The sequence below is a fragment of the Lissotriton helveticus genome, chromosome 6, assembly GCF_964261635.1.
Source record: "Lissotriton helveticus chromosome 6, aLisHel1.1, whole genome shotgun sequence".
NCBI classification, from domain to species: Eukaryota; Metazoa; Chordata; class Amphibia; order Caudata; family Salamandridae; genus Lissotriton; species Lissotriton helveticus.
In genome coordinates this window covers 1,182,424,674-1,182,444,395 of record NC_136067.1, presented here as the reverse complement: position 1 = coordinate 1,182,444,395, position 19,722 = coordinate 1,182,424,674, and the positions used below count along the sequence as shown (strand labels likewise).

The window sequence follows — 19,722 nt, the reverse complement described above, 5'->3', positions numbered from 1 at the left end:
GTCTCTGTGCTTTCGGTAGTTCCCATTGGGGTCTGTGTGATGGTGACCTGTCTATCATTCCGCGACCAACGGCCTCTCTGCCATGGAGTATAGGGCGTTCCTCTAGCCATTGCCAGGCATCTTCCGGATGGTTAAAGAAAATTGACTTTTCCTTGTAGATTACCTTCAGTTTCGCAGGGAAGAGGAGCATGTAGGAGATATGTAAATCCCTTAGTTTCGCCTTCACTGCATCGAAGGAACGGCGTTGTTTCTGCACCTCCTGGCTGTAGTCCGGGAATATCATAATGTTCGTGTTTTCCAGTCGGATCTCCCCCAACTTTCTGGCTTCTCGTGGAATCAGGTCCCGGTCCACGAAGTTGAGAAAGCGTGCGATAACCGGTCTGGGTCTCGCACCCTCCGGAGGCTTTACCAGGAGGGCCCTGTGCGCCCTTTCGATGATGAAGCAAGTTGAGAACTGCACCGTCTGGAAGGTTTTAGTCAGCCAGGAGTGGAGGAATGCTGCAATGTTCGTCCCTTCAATTCCCTCTCTAAAACCTACAAAGCGCAGGTTGTTGCGTCATGCCCTATTCTCGGCATCGTCCACCTTCCACATCAGTTGGCGATGGGATGCTTTGAGTTCAGCCATGTCTTTTCTCAGGGTGGAGATCGAATCCTCGGCCTCGCCTATCCGTGTCTCAGCTGTAGTCACCCTGTCTAATAATTTTCTGAAGTTTTGCCTCAGTAGTGTCACCTCGGATCCCACTTCGCCAATCTTGACCTCTAGTACCGCCCGGGATTCCTGGATGTCGGCCCGTGACGCCTGAATGACTCCCATTAGCAGGTCAGTGTCCGAGCGCACGCCAGAGGCAGCGGGGAGAACATCTGCCGACTGTCTAGGCGTGGCGAAATTGTCCATAGGCCCCTGTTTGGAGGGTTTGGGAAGTGTGTCCTTCTTCCCCATGGCTTGCGTTACTGTGACGTTGAGCCCGCGGGGCAGCTTGTGTATCATGTCGTCTCTGATACTCTGGCCGCAGTCGGGGGCCAGCGACCTCCTCAGTCCGCTACAAGTTAGGGCAGTCCAGCCTCCTCTCGCTGCGGTCGCCGTGGGCCACTTGCGTCTTTTTCCCGCTCCCCGGAGGCCCCGACTCATGTGTTTAGCTGAGTGCCAGTCCCGGACAGCATTCCTCCGCCTGCCTCAGCTCAGGATTACAGGCCGCGTCTGCTGCCCCACCCAATGTCTAGGGCTGCCGCTCTGTCGTGGGGTCCGGGGATCGCCGAATGAAGAACTCTCCGTGTTTTCGACCCCCGACGTTACCAAAGGTCTCTCTCAGGGGGGGCAAGGGCTCCCCAGCAGGATACAGGGCAGCGGGGACACCACTGGTAGACCCCCTCATAGGCAGGGGCAATGCAGGACCGGGGGGGTCTGAGAGCAGCACCAGACGGGCGACTGTGGAGAGTTTGTATGGCTGCATGGCATAGGCACGGCGGCGGGGCCAGGAGCAAGTCCGGGGTACTCTCGGGCACTACTTCGCGGCTCCGGCCGCCATCTTGGTGAAGGTCCACACCACCACGCGGGCCCCGCCAAGTGCCCCTTACGCTCTAGGTCTGTTGTCAGCAGACAGCTACAGCTGTCAGAATGCGAGACTTAAAAATGCCCCTAGTAGGAAGCACAACTTGCAGGAGAAATTATGCATTTTTACAAGGCTGGTGGCTCTCTATATCTTCTTAATAGTAATTGTTAATAATTGTTTACGTCAAGTTTTAGGTTAAAGTTGAAATTTACTTTAAAGGGAACTCTGCATTCATAAACCGTGCATAGCATTGTTTCATTAAATAATGTTTTGAATTTTATGTTGTTACTTTTACATAGTCAAGTTAAACATTCTATGTGGCAACACCATAATTTAGGTATATTGTGCACCACTGAGCTACCTCCACATTCTGCGGGATTTAAGGTTGCACCATACAGCCAGCAGTTTCTCTATACATTGATACGCCCCTCAAAATAGAGATGGTGTCCCACACTGTATTATTGTGAGCTTTACTTATTAATGGCATTTTGAAAATTCTGCAAGCATTTTTAAAGGCCCCACCTTCATGTTTTTTTTGATCAACAGGTTTTAATGATTTTGTGCACAGAAGAACAATATGACACATTTTGTTCAGGAAAGAAAATGACTGTGCGATTGCAAAGCATTGACACTCATCATCATCATCAAAATCTTTATTCGACTATTAAAAAACAGCCGTAAAAGCACAGACAATATGATACATAAAAATTGGCACATATTAAAAGGTACAGCCATTGGTGTCATCGATTACTAGTTTATAACACAAAGCTTTCCCTTGCGGTAATTGATTTTAAAATAACAGGGCAGTGTTATAACATGTCAAAGGATCCTCTAGGCTTACAAGGAATTTCATAGCCAATTTATGGGACCTGATACCATGGTTAACAAACAGGGGCTTCAAATAAAAATTCCTAAAATAACAATAAAATATGCAGAACAATATATACAGCGTGCTTTGTTTACTCTTATTATCACACAGGCAGGGTACCTTATCTAAAGGACGTGTGTTCATTTTTGGGAAAGCGAGACAGTAGTGTACAACACCACATCTCGGCCTCAATAAAACAAACCGATGCTGGGCATGAGTCACACGCAACAGGTAACCATTAATTCCCTCTACTAACACATATGTTTTGTATAGAGCCACAGTTGGTTTACTCAATTCCAGTTTTGCTCTACAGTTTTGTCTACATAACAGGAAGGAGGCCTTAAGATCTTTCTTTTTAATAGCTGATTTTCAGGGTCCGACCATACAGACATATTAAATAAATCGCACAGTGTAGGGTTAATATAAGACAACCAGGAAATTTCCGGGGCATCATCCAGGTTTAAGCAGTCCAAAATGATGGATCTGGTAAAAGCAGTTTCTTCATGTTTCCAGATTTGAGCCCATAATAATAAGGGTCCTGCCATCAAGCGTTTCATCAAGCAATTTTCTTCAGTTTGTAACACAACGCTATTTGTGTAGCCCCAAAATCCTGCCCCATATATAGCAGTACTTACTCCTTTAGCTTTATAAATGGTAACCATCTCCTTAATTGGTCAAGTGCCCAATTTGGCTGCAAATTTTAAAATCCTTTGGTTGGCCCTACACATTTTAACCTTTGTATTTATGATATGTTGGGACCATGTACTGTTAACTGAAAACAGTATACCAAGGTAGGACAAAGAGTTTACTGTACAAATTGGGGTACCATCTATATGAAAGGTTCTACAAGGTTTCTTTTTAGGCCCACATATCATGGTAAATGTTTTGAATTTGTTGATTACCATTCTCTGTTGTTCCTTAAATCCTAAAAAAAATCCATCAATCTTTAGAGGCCTACTGGGGTCCGTGCCAATAGTACTGCGTCGTCCGCATATAATAATACAGGTATCGGACAACTAGCCACTCTGGGTACATCAACTTGAATTTTCTGTAGATAAGTATCAACCTCGTTAAGAAAAAGGGAGAATAAAATTGGGGCTAGCACGCATCCTTGTCCCACTTTAAATTTAGGGGTACATTCATGCTAGTTAGCTTTTCGTATAAGCGTGAGAGGTTAACAATTAGTTAACAATTGCCCAAGGTTCTCCCAAGTCCATCAAGGTTTGCCATAGTAAGTTGTGGGCCACTAAATCGAAGGCACTACTCAAATCGGCAAAACATAGATAAAGGGAGCCCGTCTTTGCCTTGGTGTATTTGCCGATGAGTAGCTCCAGATTAAGGCATTGTTCAATTGTCCCCAGACATTTCCGGAACCCTTACTGCACAGGTGTTAGGATGCGATGCTCTTCAGCTCATTCCTCCAACCTTTTAAGTAAAACCCTACTCATGACTTTTAAAGAGGTATCCAGGAGGGAAATCGGGTGATAATTTTTTGGGTCTGTTTTGTCCCACTTTTTATATATCGGGACAATAATAGACACACCCTACACCTTTACACTTAAAGTACACATAAGTTTTGCACTGTATAAGTTGTATACAATTGTCAACGGCGTTTCGATCCGTTAAAGCGTTACGCGGATCATCATCAGGTCATAGATAATATGCCTAACAATAGGAAGCCTCAATTGCCTAATAGGTACCTGGAAAGAGCGTCAGCAAGTGAGCCAGGGATGGATAGTCAATGCTTTAACGCCTTTAAAAGCCCTTTGTTCCCTGTTTTGTCCTTTACTGTATGCTGTTCATATGTTAAGTAGGGCACAGCCTTGTGCCCCACCTTGTGTATTGCTGTGTAAATACCCTTTCTCTATTTCTTACAAGTAAATATCAGATCTCTGTCTGGCTGGACATGTTAAATCAATATAGTAAAACTGTTTCTTTTGCGGCTGAATTGAACACTCTAGTTAGAATAGGTCCCCATAATTCCGGTTCCGATTTATAGACTTATACTGGGACTGCTTCAGGACATTGTGCCTGTCCCCCAGCACCCTCCTGCATTGCCAATACGACCTCTGCACATGTGATATCTAAGAAGCCAATCCTATCTTCATGAACATCCCTACCTAATCCCCCCACTATCACCTCGGTGTTGTTGAAGTTTCCAGAAAAGTGTGCCACCCATTTTTCTGCCAGGATAAATGAACCAAACTCTGATACATCACATTCTTCTAAAAAAGGGGCATTTACAGTGTCCCAAAAGAGTTTGCTGTTCCTTGTTTCAGTTGAGGTTATCAGGTTATCCCATACTTCTTTCTGTAGTATCTTTTTCCTAGTTATTAGAGCTATTTTATATTCTTATCTTAGGGATTTGATCTCCAATGCATTTCACAGTGTTTAGGATAGTGCATATTTGAGCACCTGGAGTGCTTTGGTACAGGTATTGTCAAACCACCCCTTCTTGACCCCTTCTTGTTTTTAGCTGCGTTACCAGGTTGCCTAGTTAAAAGTCCTTTAATATACATGGTGATGCAGTTAAAATTACTTATTAATACAATTGGGGAAATATCGTCCTGAGGGCAATAGGCGATTTCACCCTGGTTATGTATTATTATTTGCTTTAGTGTCCTACTGGGGTCAACGCCCGTCCACTTTATTCTAGTTCTAGTATTCCTAAATGGGGTAATATTGTCCGCTATGGAAAAAGCTTCTCCCTTTGTGCCACAAAAGAACAAAGGTGAAGTCAGTAGGTTGTGGTCACTCAGAATGGAGGGGACGACGATGGGGTTTCCACACCTTAATATATCGGAGGTAGACTCTAATATGTGGTCAATAGCTGAGTACATATTTCCCCCTAAAAAAGTTGGGAATACACCCCGTCTTGGCCGCAGTCTCCCCTAAGTAAGAGGAGATCGTATTTGGATACCATATGGTTTATGGCTCCCCCATACTCACTATGGCAAAAGTGGTCAATTTTGTTCCTGTCACCACGAACCGGGCAGCATGTCTGGGGGTTTGAGGCATTACATGCCTGTATATTAAAATTTCTGTCCGTAGTAGGACATAATCTGTACTAATTGTTGCCAAAAAAGTTTCTAGTTGCCAATAAAGGGCTTTTACCACATTAATACGTTTAGAGTCTAGAATATTATTATAAAAATGTACTAAGATAAGGTCTTTCCCTCCCTTCTTGCTTAGCCATAAAATCTGGGCATGAGGTCCCACTAATACAACTTTTTTAACCATTATAGGTATTTTATTGGAAATAAGTATCTGCAAGCCCCCCTTTGCTCGACCTGATTTCGAGCCAGTTGCTGGAAGGAAATGGGGAAAAAACCCTCAATATTTGCAGAATTTACACACCAGGTTTCCTGAAAGCATACAATATCATAACAGGAAATAAAGTTAACCCAGTCGATGTTCTTGACCTTATTTTTCAACCCGTTTACATTCCAGGTTGCTAAAACAAACCCTTCCCAATGATGTTGACAAGATAACCCTTTTCACATCACTCTATTTCTAGGTTGATCCCTTTCTGGCCCCTCAGATGTCTCCCCTGCATCAGACGCCATATTTTTAACCCTCCCACCCTAATAGTGATCTTTATTAAATGAGTGCCCTCACCGGGCCCCAATTTACTTGATTGGCTATCATTAGAGAGGGAAGCGGGTGGCCCTTGCTGCTCTCTATATAACGGTGACCTCAGTCAATCACACTCTTCCTAGTTATTCTGAGTTGCTAATTCTGTAGGTCCCCCCTCCATCGGGACAGTAGATTTAATTGGTCCTCCTTTCCCCAGTAATGTCCGCTCGTTAATCGGTGTTGGGGAGTGTCTAAGAAAGAAAAACCCATAAGGTAGAACTTTTATCTGAGTATCCCTACGTAAACCCCACTGCAGGTAGTCCACAAGGAGTCTAGGGCTGTAATGATTGTTAAAATTCAGGATAGCACAATCCCCGTCCATTGATTTATTTGTTGGACCCAACCACTCCACCCTTCTCACCATATTGATCTGTTTTGCGAGTGGGACAGCCCCAGCTACCCCTCTAGGGACCTGACGGGAAAGCCAGTGGAGAGATTTGCTTAGCAGTTGAATAGTGCTTTCCAACTGATCTTTCCCTAAGGTCGGGACATTGGCCAGAATCATGACAAGAGGCTCTGAGGCCTTAGGAAGGTACAAAGACTTCTAGGATTTAGTAAGGACCCCCCTGACAGGCTTTGTTTATTCAATTAAGCGGCCCTCCCCTTCTGGCCCTGTAATGTTGGGCGAATATTATTAACTGGGTCGTTTATGATAGTGACCTTTATTGCTCTGATCATGTTGGTGTTGCTGTACCTCGTAAGCCATTTGGGTTTGCGATTCAGTTTGAGCAGTAGATGGCAGACGCCTCAGAGAAAGAAGACTATTTGTGTTCCCCTCCTTTATATTAGAGGGCTCCAACCCTCCATCTCTTCTCTGGCTAGGTTGATTCCCCTGTGCAGTGCCATTACTTAGATATGGCTTGGCCGGGGCCAGGGGCGGGGGCCCAACCTGTGGCGCTGATGGAAAAGCCAAGTGGGTGATTTACAAAAGGAAGTTACCAGGCCCGCAATATGCGACATACGCTCCTCAATCCTATTCAACTGTATTTGTAGAGGTTTTAGCAATACAGTAATCATTGTCTCGAACCTCTTCCACAACCTCAGTTAGTGGGAAGGGAGCAGAGTACTTATTTATAGCATGAGGGAAAGTGTCATTTGGGCCAGGATCAGTTCTTTCAGTTACTTCTTTCCCTTTACATCTTGTGGATTGCGTTTTTTTCTTCAACCGGTTGCTTTACTAGTGCACCACCCCTTCTGCGCTTCACTGGGGGCTTGTTGCCTTTATCAGGTACTACTATTGGCCCCTGTCTTGCTATTAATGGCTTAGAGCTAGTAATAGGCTCATCAGGTGGATGGAATGGGTGCAAGCCCACTGGTGCAGCAGTTTGTACAGGTGACGCCGATGATATTGACTGAGTAGAAGGTGAGGCCAATAGCGGTGTTAGTGAGGTAAATGTACCCATTGAGGAACGCTTTCACGCAGTTAACGAGTCCAAGGTAAGGCGTCTCTCTGTTAAAGCAATCTCATGCGTCAGTACCTATTCTGCCCTAGTCGAAAAAACATCTAAAGTTCCTGCCACACTCCCTACTGTCTGATTGGCGCGGGTCTTCCTTTTTGCCATTACTTTCAACTTAATTTTAAATAGATATACAATATGTAAAAAGGACAGTCAGCATTTAATTTCTACAATTAGTTGTAAATCTTGTGACAGTACCTTTTTAATGAGTTATATAGTCCAGAATTTTAGAGGGTAGGCCCAGCCCAGTCTCTTCCGGGCCCCGACGGGTGTGGATGGGCCCACCCTTGGCCCGCTTGCGTCCCGTGCTGCAGGAGCCCCAGCCACCTCTTATGCGCCTCTTGGCGCTTTGCAGGTGTGTCTGCTCCTCCCCTGGTGCGTGGAACTCTGGATGTTGCAGTCTCCCTCCTTGCAAGATGCGGGCTGGCAATGCCGCAAAGATCAAACAACACAGGCTGCCACGCTGCGGGAGCCCCAGCCACCTCTTATGCGCCTTCTGGCGCTTTGCAGATGTGTCTGCTCCTCCCCTGGCACGTGGGACTCTGGTTGTTGCAGTCCTCCTCCTTGCAAGATGCGGATTGGCGATGCGGCAAAGATCAAACTACACGGGCTCCCGCGCTGTGGGAGCCCCAGCCTCCTCTTATGCGCCTCCTGGCGCTTTGCAGGTGTGTCTGCTCCTCCCCTGGCATGTGGGACTCTGGATGTTGCAGTCCCCCTCCTTGCAAGATGCGGGCTGGCGATGCGGCAAAGATCAAACAACACGGGCTCCTGCGCTGCGGGAGCCCCAGCCATCTCTTATGCGCCTCCTGGCGCTTTGCAGGTGTGTCTGCTCCTCCCCTGGTGCATGCAACTCTGGATGTTGCAGTCCCCCTCCTTGCAAGATGCGCGCTGGCGATGAGGCAAAGATCAAACAACACCGGTTCCCGGGCTGCGGGAGCCCTAGCCGCCTCTTATGCGCTTCCTGTCGCTTTGCAGGTGTGTCAGCTCCTCCCCTAGCACCTGGGGCTCTGGATGTTGCAGTCCCCCTCCTTGCGAGATGCGGGCTGGCGATGCGGCAAAGATCAAACAACACTCATTCGATTCAGTACATCATTACTAAGCAGCAACAACAGCAGCATCTCCGCCTTCGGGCAGTACCATAGATTTATCGGACCACCCACCTCCCCCACACTCTGCCGTGTTTAAGGGGGCAACCCAAGCCTTGTAAGCCAGTTTCTCCTGCAGCGCACCCATATCAATACCCCGGTCCCATTGTAAAAGAGTGGGAGGAGAAGTGGACCTCCATCAGGCCGCTATATCTTGTTTAGTGACCATAAGAGCCGTCCCTAAGAGTGATCGGTCAGCCCTTGTAGCCCCAGAGCCCTCAAGGACACCCAGCAGAAGTATTAGGGAAGAAAGGGGAGCCTCCTATTCCAGTACCTCGCGTAACTCTCCCACCACTGCAGCCCAGAACCTCTGAAGTATGGGGCTTAGCCAGACCACATGGCAAAAATTAGCAGGAGCATCGCCGCAACGAGAGCAGGAGGGCTCGGGAAGTTGTCTCGCTCGATTGAGCCCAGCTGGGGAGATTTAGCCCCGAACAAGTGATACGTTTGGACCAGGCATAGCCTAGAAGAGATTGCAATCACTCTTGGCGCCATCAGTGCATCGCTCACAATCATCATCGATGAGAGGCCCCAGTCATACCTCCCATTGGGCCCTGAGGTGATCCAGGGTACCTAGTGTATTAATTATCAAGGTTTGGTATATATTTGAGAGCCTACCTTTGGCCAAATCACCCATCAAAACCTCGGCCTCCAGTGGGCTGAATTCAGAGAGTCAGGCTGTCTGAGAGAGATACGTTGATGTGTGTCTCACTTGAAGATATTTATAAAATTGTGTGTGTGACAATGCATACATGGTCTGAAGTTACTGGTATGATCTCATGGGTATCCTTGACTAGACGTCTCCAGGATGGGAGATCCCAATTAATTCCCATCATACAAAACCTTGTAAAGATGCCACCTCCCTCAAACAAGTACCATGCCAGAGACGTGTTTGCTTTGTGAATTTAGTGCCCCAGTGGGTTTGCCGTAGATCTGCCTTTCATGCACATAGGGCCAATTTGGTTACTGACGGCATAGGGGGAGGGATGGGAGAACCATCAAGCATGGATAAAAGTCGGTGGGACCCCATAAGGCTGAGCTCTAGATGATATGGGGGTCCGACCATCCCCCATTAAACCAATCATGGAAAACCAGGAGGTGTGATGCTAGATGATACAGAAGAGGTTGGCCATTCCCAGCCCGCTGTCCTAGGGGCCCCGTTGGCAATGTACAAATGCATTGCAAGCTCTAGAACCACGTCACAGAAAGGAGACTGCAATCCTATCCAGGGTCGGGACACATCTCCGTGTTATGAGGAGTGGCATGTTTTGTAAGATGTAAAGAAAACAAGGCAGTGTTATCATTTTATGTATGGTTATATGTCCCATTACATTTAGCGGGAGAGACTGCCACTCAATAAGGATGGCTTGAGTTTTTTACGTCAGGAGCTCTATGTTGAGAGACCAGGCTAGTTTGGGGTGAGTGCAACCCAGATGCCTACGTATTTGAAGCTAAGACGACAGATGGGTATGTTATCCTGCCGGTCAAAACAGCCTTTGGAGGGGGCCAGGGGCACCAGTACCGATTTAGCGGGGTTTACTCTAAGCCTCGATGCAGCCACAAAGCAATGAAAGAGGTGGAGACAGAGAGGCCTGCTTTGCACGGGGTTCCCCAAATAAAGCAGAACATTGTCAGTGTATAAGGCTATGCGATCTTCATGACCATCGCTCCATATCCATCCATGGGTCTGCGCATCTACTTGGATGAGTTGTGCCACAGGCTCAATCCCAAGTGCATAAGGGAGCAGGGATAGTGGTAAGTGATAGTAGTAACGGGCAAGAGCCTACCTGACAGCAGGGAAACATTGGAGGGTAGCACCGTATTCGTCAATAATCTCTGGCACAATCCTGTTCACAAAGTAGTGGGAGGCCAACCAGTATAGCAGCTTCCCTATTCTGTCACCCTCATCCATATACCCTGGCCGTTGTGGCACACCATAAATGTTTCACAGCCTATAGGGATTGGATTTGAATCTCCTCATGGAGGAGAGAAAGTAGTCGGGAGGTATCGCCAACAGGATCTGTCTCGAGCTTAGTCTCTAGGCAGAGGGCACGGGCCTCTAACTTAGTTATGTGCAGGCAACGGGTGCGTTCCTGTGCACAAATTTGCGCCTTGGCAAACCCTCGCATCGTACCTTTACTGGCACGCCCGGAGAGTACCAGTGGTGGCAACCGAGCCCTTATTATTATGAACATGTTTCCAGTTCATTACTCAGGGCTTGGACGTAGTCTTTGTCTTGCAGGTACCAGGCAATGAGACGCCACATTGTTGTATAGCATTTTAGGACCCTAGTGTAAATTTCCCGATTCATGCCCTTATATATGTATAAACCATAACCATATTTAGACATAGCTCATGTAGTCCAAATACGGCATGGCTACTTCCACTAGTTCCGAAAATCCACAACGATTTCTTGGAAAACTCGCCTTCAGCAGCTAGGGACTTCCCCTTGCTTGAATATTGATTTATCCAAGAACTCAAGGAGTTTTCAAAGAACTGAGACTCTTTGATGACGTTATTATGTCCAACCTTACTTCAAACTCGGCACCTTCAAGGTATAAATATGCCCACACTTGTCCAAGCAAACACATGGTGGTTTGGAGCAGTTTCGACTATCTACTTGCCCGACGCATCTCGCTGCAGCAAGTGCCGAAGGAAGCCGACCCTCCAGCAGACGCACTGAGAGAGACGCTGTCTTTTCTCTTGTTGAGAACTCCAGCTCCAGTGTTTCCAAGCTACCCTTGCGGGTTGTTGGGAAATCAAGTCCTGAGACAGAGAGATACTAGACCTCCTTCATTATAAACCAAGGTACGGAGCTGATTAGACCCTAAGAGAAATCTTGGATAGATTCTTGGCAAAAAGAAACTATATTATTCCAATGCGCAGAGCCTATTGGGAATATAGGAACTACACTACAACATAGGACGTGGACCCTCCCTGGAAGAATCAAGGTGGAGAAGGATTGGAGTGTCATCAGAAATGCCACAAACAAGAAGCTGGAAGTGGGAGATTTTGCGACAGTTGGGCAGGGCCGGACTGGGAACCAAAACCGGCCCTGGCAAAGTGCTCGGCCGCCCCCCCCCCCCGGGGGGTTAGGGGTGCCGCCGAGCTCTTTGCCGGGGCCGGTTTTAAACGGCCCTGTAATAACAACGGCCCCCAGGGGCCCCATACCAGCCCCCACCTGTGCGGCGCATCGGGGGATTGCCCGGTGCCCGCTGCGGCCAGTCCGGCCAGTCCGGCCCTGCAGTTGGGGCTGGCAGGAAGACAAGGTCTATATGGGAGTGTGAGTGGTGAGCAGCTGATGTGCGTGTGTGTGAATTGGCGACATCTTGGCTGCCGGGTTCTCCACACATCGCAGAGTCCCAATAAAATGGCCTCAGCAACGGGCACCGGACCGCCTGAATACCGAGGGAGGTCCGGTGGCATCAGTTTTGGGGATGGGGACCACATTAAAATACCCGCATATTATCATCAAACCGTGCGGGAGGTCCAAGAGGTCTTTAGACAGATCAGGAAATAAAGTAATGTGAGTTGTAGGTGTAGCATAGACATTCACCAGGTTGATAAGTTGGCCGTCAACCCTCCCTGAAAGTGCAAGGAGGCGACCCGGTGGATCACGAATTTCCTGGGAGACCGTGAGGGGAAAGGATTGCAGAAGCAGAATGGCCACCCTGTAGGAACCATGGGAACACCCTGAATGGAAGACCCTAACATATCCTTTACATGCTATGAAGGCGAAACAATTCTCTAAGAGCTGAGTCTCCTGGAGCAAGAGAACGACGAGAAGATAGCAGTGAGCAAAGGTTAGGACCACAGTGCACTTTGTCCTGGAACGCTACTGGCCTCTTGGACCGGGTATAGTGTGAAAAGACGTAATCATTAGTGCAAGTAGCAAAGCGCATAGCAAGAGGGAGATGAGAGAAAACACCCCTTCTGATTTGAGGACGGGTGCGTGGACCTGCTACATATGAAGGGGGAGCTAGACCATAATGTGTATCGCAGAGCATAGGATCTGAATGTGTGTCGGTGTGTACTTGAAAACATACTTCATGTTTAAGAAGTATCAGTCTCAGACCGTGCCTTCATGTTTACATGGTGTCCATCTCTGCAGGCCCCACCTTCATATTTAAGCAGTCTCAGCCTCTGGAAGCGCCGCCTTTATTTTTAAGTATTAACAGTTTCTGCAAGGCCCTATCTTTACATTTATACCTTTACATAAAGTTGTATCAGTCTCTGCCTTTGTGTGTATGTATTCTCAATCTCTACAAGGTCCCACCTTCATGTTTAAGCAGCCCAAGTCTCTGAAAAGTCACAGTAGGTCACAAAGGACTAATACGTGAATTGTATTGTATTGTATTGTAATTACATATATATATATAGAGCTTACTACCCCTGACGAGGCGTCGATGCGCTTTTTCGGCAAGTAACACGCTACTCCGGGACCCATAGAGGATTAGTGTTGAATTAGTATAGTGAAACATGCAAGTACCGTTGCTTGTCTTGCACATGTTTTTACTGGTTTGGGTTACGACATATATTTTAATATAACCGATTCAGGACGGACACTCCTGATTTTTGTAGCCAAAAATGGCTTTATTTGCCTGTCTCCCGCATAAAATACCCTCTCCCTAGAAGTCAATAGGAGAAAACATTCTCTCGATTCTTTAAAAAAAAAAAAAATTTATTAAATCAACCACTTTCCTCTTCTAATATGTTGGCATGTATCGTATGCCGCTGTTTCACAGAGTAGATCATGTGTTTGTAAAATTCGATGGCATCTAACCTTGCCCACGCCCTAGTTTGGGACAAATACTGAAGTGGCACTTAATCGTATTCCTCTACTCCTCACCCCATCTGAATTTAAGTAGAAGAAATGGACTTACAAAGATGAGTATTATTAGAACTGATTCATAAAAGGTTTAATTGAAATTTGCATTAGTTATGCTTGCATCTATGCATGAACTCGTTATTTTTGCTAATCCACCTGCATCTCCCCTAGTTTCATGCATATATTACCTACATTTCTCACACAGATGTATGCTGCTTATAAAAACAGAAGAGTTTGCTCACAGTTCCTGTGCAAGTCGGACTGTAAATTTGAAAACCTATTATGTTCATTTTCCAGCACATGCAAATGTGTTTCTTTCCAGTGGGGCAAGAGTTTCGCTGTTGGGAAAAACGAATTCAAACATATACACTTTTGTTTGCTCTACTTGCCAAGGTGCATTCGCTTGCTTAAACCAGATTGAATCAGGAGCACTTTATTATCAAGAAAAATAGGATAAAATGTTGAACTTTTATTTTGTGAATCATCAAACCTCGTTTGACCTTGCTGCTTACTGGGTGTAAAATGGCATTTTGTTGCCTGTCTTTTGTCAGTCCTTGGATACTTCCCTGACTATGATTATTTTCTTCTATATTTTAAGCGTGCCTGCCTAACACACCCGTCCAGCGTATATTTAATTCAAAACGTAAAGAACAAATAGCAGAACTTATAAAGTACCTAACTTAAACAGCAATAGAAAGGAGTGTTTAGTTACCCATCAACATAAGCAGCAACCTAAAAAGAGGGTCGGTGTAACATGCATGCAGGTGTACCATAAACCCCTGGCGGAAGGCCTGATAGTTTCTAAATGCCACCAGAAATCTGATATGAAACTGTAGCACCATTGCACACAGGTTACCCTTCTGTATTGTTTAAATAACTTATTTAAAAATGGTTTGGCTTCCCATTAGAATGATGTCACATTTGTGAATTAAAGCCACCTGTTTGGTTTCGCCTTAAATAAACGGGCAGGGCTGCGCAGGGGCAGCTCTAGGCAGCCCTGGGCAGGGAGCGTAGGTAGAGGGCCCCAGAAGAGGGGTTCCAGGCGGTGCGGAGCGCGGAGGCCAGTGAAGAGGGGGGGGGGGAGGGGGTCAGGGTGTTTGTAAGTGGAACAGAGCCGGAGGCCGCCAAATCCCTGCCAGGGGCCGCCACGCAAATATGTATCCATCCTCAGAGGATTATTATATTAAGGCTATATATTGGCGTGGTGGCCCCTGGGGTTTGGTGGCCCTGTGCAGGTGAACAGCTTGCACATGCCTAAGGCCGCCCCTGGGCTGCGTTAGATCCTCACATACAGTAGGAGTCAAGAGGGAACGACAGAACTAGGACGCCCTCCACTCAAAAAGTCATCAAAACACCAAATGTCGGTGGAGAATAGTCGTTCGGCGTCTTCTCGGCACTACCAGTCGCCGAACGACTATTCTCCACCGACATAGAACTGAAGGGAGAAAGGATCACGCTCACCGATGGGGGCTCCGATCCTATGTTGAATGTTTTCCTCTTGGATGGTATGAGAGAAAAACTGGCCAAAGGGCACTCAAAGCACAGTGTTTTTGGCAGTGGCAGCTAATTATTTTGCCCTGAGGAAATTGCCTGATAAAGACCATGGCAATGAAACATGTTGGCTGTAAGCAGGGTGTGAATCGATAGGTAGTATTCACATCTCTCTTTTTTATGTGTATGTGTTTACTGTTTGCAAAAAAAGGAACGCGAGTAAAAGTTTATTGTCCTGTTTGCACAGTAACTTTTTTGTTATATGTTGAACGTTGTTAGTCCTTGTCACATATAAGTTTGTGTTCACTGCACCATTCACTGTCTCTTTTTTTTGGGTCTCGGACACGTTTACGTTAAAGCTAGTTGGCACCGATGATGAGAACAGGGCCATCCTGGTGAGTACCAACCAGGGGTCCCATTGGTGGTGCGCCCGTGAGGTGCCACCTAGCTATTCACACATTTTTTCGTTGTCCTTTTTGGTGAATGTGAGTCCTGTGTTGTTCTTAATGTTTTGATCAGAGTTGGGCTGCCTTTTATTATGGCAATAGACTGGGACATCGTAACAATCTCTAGAGCTAGAGGTGTGCTGGGGTGATTATTTGACGTACCAGTGATGTTCACAGACTTGTATTTAAATTGCCTTGAGAACTAGGACATTTGGTGTTTTGATGACTGCGTTAGATCCTGACTTGAGTGCGTGGGCCATTTACTATCAAGCAGCGGGCTGCCTACGCAGTATTCTCCCAGTCACAAACAGCACCCGGGGCCCAGAACACAATACCCTTGCTTGAGTCGCTTTCCATGACTTCGACACGGCGCAGACCCTTAATAAATGTGGGTCCGAGTGGTCGACTGCTCAATCTAGTAGTGGACTAGATTCCATTTGGGAGGGCAGGTGAGCATGTGTTTACACGATACATAATTTTTCAAAAAATAAAATGGTTTATTTATTAAACAGAACCCCCTCATGGCATTATACATTCATAACACTTTGCCTAGCATTTCGTTTTTTCCTCATTTTGGTCAAAACAATAATTTTGGGGTGCAGTATAATGCACATTCTTAGTACTGTTTTGATTTTAATAACATACGTGCCAAGCTTGAAATAACTGCATTCTGAGTAAATGAAATATCGAAATTCGGCAATGAATGTTGATTTCTTTCTATTCTTCTTCATTGTGAAGTTGCCAAAGTCCTGTAGCTCCTTTGATGAGTTCACATGATCATTAAGCTGGCATTGGCAATGGTTAGTTTCTTGCTGCTTTAACTTAACTTGTTTGGCTTGACTGCTCAAATGTAACTCATTCTGTCTTTGTATTTACCTTCCCAGATGTTCCAGCCTATCATTTTACTTATTCTCATCCTTGTGTTATTTTCCTCCCTTTCTTACACTACCATCTTTAAACTTGTCTTCCTATTCACATTGTTTTTTGTACTGTAATTTTTTCCTCATTTACCATTCACCGTAGTGTTATTTTCAGTTTGTTTCATTTTGTCCGCTTGCCAAGATAAGAAGTACAGAATATATATTTACTGCGATTGAAAACACTGAAGACTACTATTTATATGAGAAACGGATGCGCCGTGTGATGTTCTGTTCTGGTAAGCTATTTTCTTAATTTTTGCAAATGTCTCCCTTGATATAATAAAAGTATTGCAATGTTTTTTTATGATGCCCCTTACCTTTATTATAAATAAAAACTGCCTGTTGATCTGTGATTTGCTTTGTTGCATTTAGTGCTTATGGCCCGTCACACCGTTTATAAATTAATCCAATCTCTTCCTGGTATTCCTTGTGTAGACCTCTCCTACAGTTACCGATAACAGGTAGACCGATTTCTCCGGTAATGGAGAAAATATTCCTAATTAAGGATTTCTGGGAATAACATGCAGATATTTGTGTTTCTGCTCTCATGTTTTTGCCTGGTATCTCACCCAGAGATTTTGGCTGCTTCCAAATGCCGTAGTGCCTGGATGAAACATCACATATCTTAATCCCGATCAGACCAGTAATTCCTGTGTCCAGCCCCATCAGGATTACCAGGGGTGCTTAGAATACGCCCCATGATGTATTTAGAATTCTGAAAAACTATATATACATCTTTGTATTTTTTCTTAATTCTTTTGAAGTTACTGCTTTTCTTAGTGGGGAAATGTCCTGATGTTAGTCTTCAGCATGTGGATATATCTGCACTGCCTATAGGACACAAGAGGGACATGAGATGTCCTAGAAGCAATACACACTGATGACAAGCTCTGTCTTTGCAAAATCAAGCACAAAAAAAACAAACAGATTGCTCTGGGGTATGAACCCCCACAATCTAGACAGAATACCCCATTACAAAGGGTATGCTTTTTTAACACCTGAATGGTCACTGCGAGTCTAATAGGGAGAGGTACTTTTATTGATAACTTACCTAAACGTTTTATAGAGTCTTCTTAAAAGTTTATCACATTGAGTGAATGCTTCATATTACTATGTTCAATTGTCACATTTTACCCTAACCCTCAGAAGGAACTTATTACCCTTTCATTTTCCAAAAAGGGATCCTCATGAAAACAAGACACTTTTATTGTTTCGGGGAAAACACTCCAGAACACACAGTAGTGTATATTCTTGCTCCTCAGACTCTGAGGAGAGAACCCCAGGCTACATTTCCCAACAAAGGTTACCCTTATTTATTTAATTTCAGCACTATACACTATCTGAAAACGTATTAGTGATTTCCTGATGGCTTATATCCCAGTGATAATACCCTTTGTGAATACCTAAAGTAGTAAAGTTAGACTTTCGTCTCAGTTTACCTTTGTGAATCGGGCCCATAGTGTTTCCAATAGAACCATGCCTTATTAGCCATACCTGACCTAGCTCTATTTCCTTTGCAGGCATGGCAGATCATACCTGTCACTTCACTCCCAGACTGCTGCTATATTGCTAACATGAGCTCAAGTATCTTTTGGCCAAATGTACAAAGGTTCGCGCTGGTTACACATGTTTTAGCTATTAGACGCATGTCTTCATTGCGCTCTGTGGCACTTACTATATCCAAACACACTTCAAGAAAATAAGCTATCAAAATATTGAAACAATCTCTTTGGTTGGGTCTGGTGGCTTAGTGAACTAAAGCACCCACTGTAGGGGCCTGTGTTTGAACTCTTGGGCACAGGTTAAAACTCTGGCGGGTCGACTCAGCCTTTCATCCTTGTGAGGTTGATAGAATGAATACCGTTGGGTAATAATAAACATCTGTTATTCAGAGCCAAAACACCCTTCTGGGTGAACGTGTAATTTACAAATACATGTTATGTTAGTTCGTTATGAAGGAAAGAATGATGATGAGCTCCACAATGACCAGACTGGATTCTAAAAAATCAGATACACCTTCAGAAATTGCCAACATTTCGTCATTCCATATACAACAGGAATAGACAGGGGAAAGGATGAATTTAGTGAATTAAATATCTGGATGAATGTCGAGATTATGACCAAGAAATCAGGTTCCTTAAATGAAAAGTCACAGATTTGCAAGACCACCATTCGCACCTCGGGTTGTTGTTCAGGCCTTTAGCTCTGTCTACTGCCAAAATAAGCTGACGTAATAGACTTTGAACAATCGCACACATGGTATATAATTTCACCTGCACTATCACAAACAAAATTCTGGCTACTCCACAAGACCTTCTGGACGCCCGCCTGGTTAGCCTCGCTAGGCCTCAGAGAGAACGACCTGTGCTGGAACTGCGGCAGTGAAAAAGGGGATCTAGCACACCTCATCTTTTATTGCCCAAAACTCAAAAAGTTCTGGGAGGAAATCTTTGACTTCATAAAAAGGGCGCTGGGGTGTCCACTAAGACCAGAATTCTTCTCCCTCACCACAGAATTCATAACCGCAGAACTTCCTGCACAGCAGGACAGGGACCTTCTAGACGTCCTATTGACCACGGCAGTTAAATTGGTCCTGTCCAACTGGAAGGATACTGCTAGGACATCATACAAATGCTGGTTTAACTGGGTGACATACCTCAGAGGCGCAGATAGCACTGCCCTGCAAAACTCACCCTGGAGACCAGCTACTAGGGGGAAGTGGAAGTCGCTAGACATACTCCTGGACTTCTACGAACCCCAGTGAGCCCATTGGGACCCTCGGGGGTTCAGCCTAGAGACAGTGAAACAGCCCCAGACTACGCTCTTAGCGAGAGAACACTTCTTGTACCCTACCTCTAATCTTTCTCTTCTTTCTTCTCTCTTCTTGCTATCTTGTCTCTAATCTTTCCAGCTAGTCAACGCAGAGGGCACCAGCTGGACGTGTACAAAAAAGTATCATGTAATTTCTGTAATACCAACTACGTTTAAGTGGAAAGCCTCAACGAAAATGCAAATGTACCTGTTTTGTAAAAACTAATAAAAATACTTTGAAATCCCCCAAAAAATATCTGTGACTAACTTAAAAACATTAGCAGGAGGGATGTTATTGGACAGAAGACATTAGAATTCAACCATGGTTGGTGTCAATAAACTCTAAAAGCGAGAGAGGTAGTACGTGTGCTGTAACTTAGATACTATCGTAAGCATGAGGAAAACAGCAGGGTACCTTAGGAATGTGAATAAAAAATGCTATCATTGTACAGTGTAGCTCTATATAAACATAGGAAGTGATCTGAATTGAATAAACAACAACATTATATTCCTGTAAATGGGTTGCAAATAATAATATACCAAGCATTATATAAAAATATAACAAATAAT

At 45.2% G+C, this 19,722-nt stretch overlaps 1 protein-coding gene across 2 annotated transcripts in view; it reads left to right on the top strand.

The window, feature by feature from the left end:
- MTCL3 (MTCL family member 3) overlaps window positions 1–19,722 on the top strand; it is a 275,713-nt gene that overhangs the window by 180,606 nt on the left and 75,385 nt on the right. For both annotated transcript variants that reach the window (XM_078648897.1, XM_078648898.1), the window contains exon 6: window positions 16,306–16,577. In XM_078648897.1, the coding sequence (XP_078505023.1) occupies window positions 16,306–16,416 (111 nt within the window). In that variant the 3' untranslated portion in view covers window positions 16,417–16,577. The remainder of the gene's footprint in view (window positions 1–16,305; window positions 16,578–19,722) is intronic.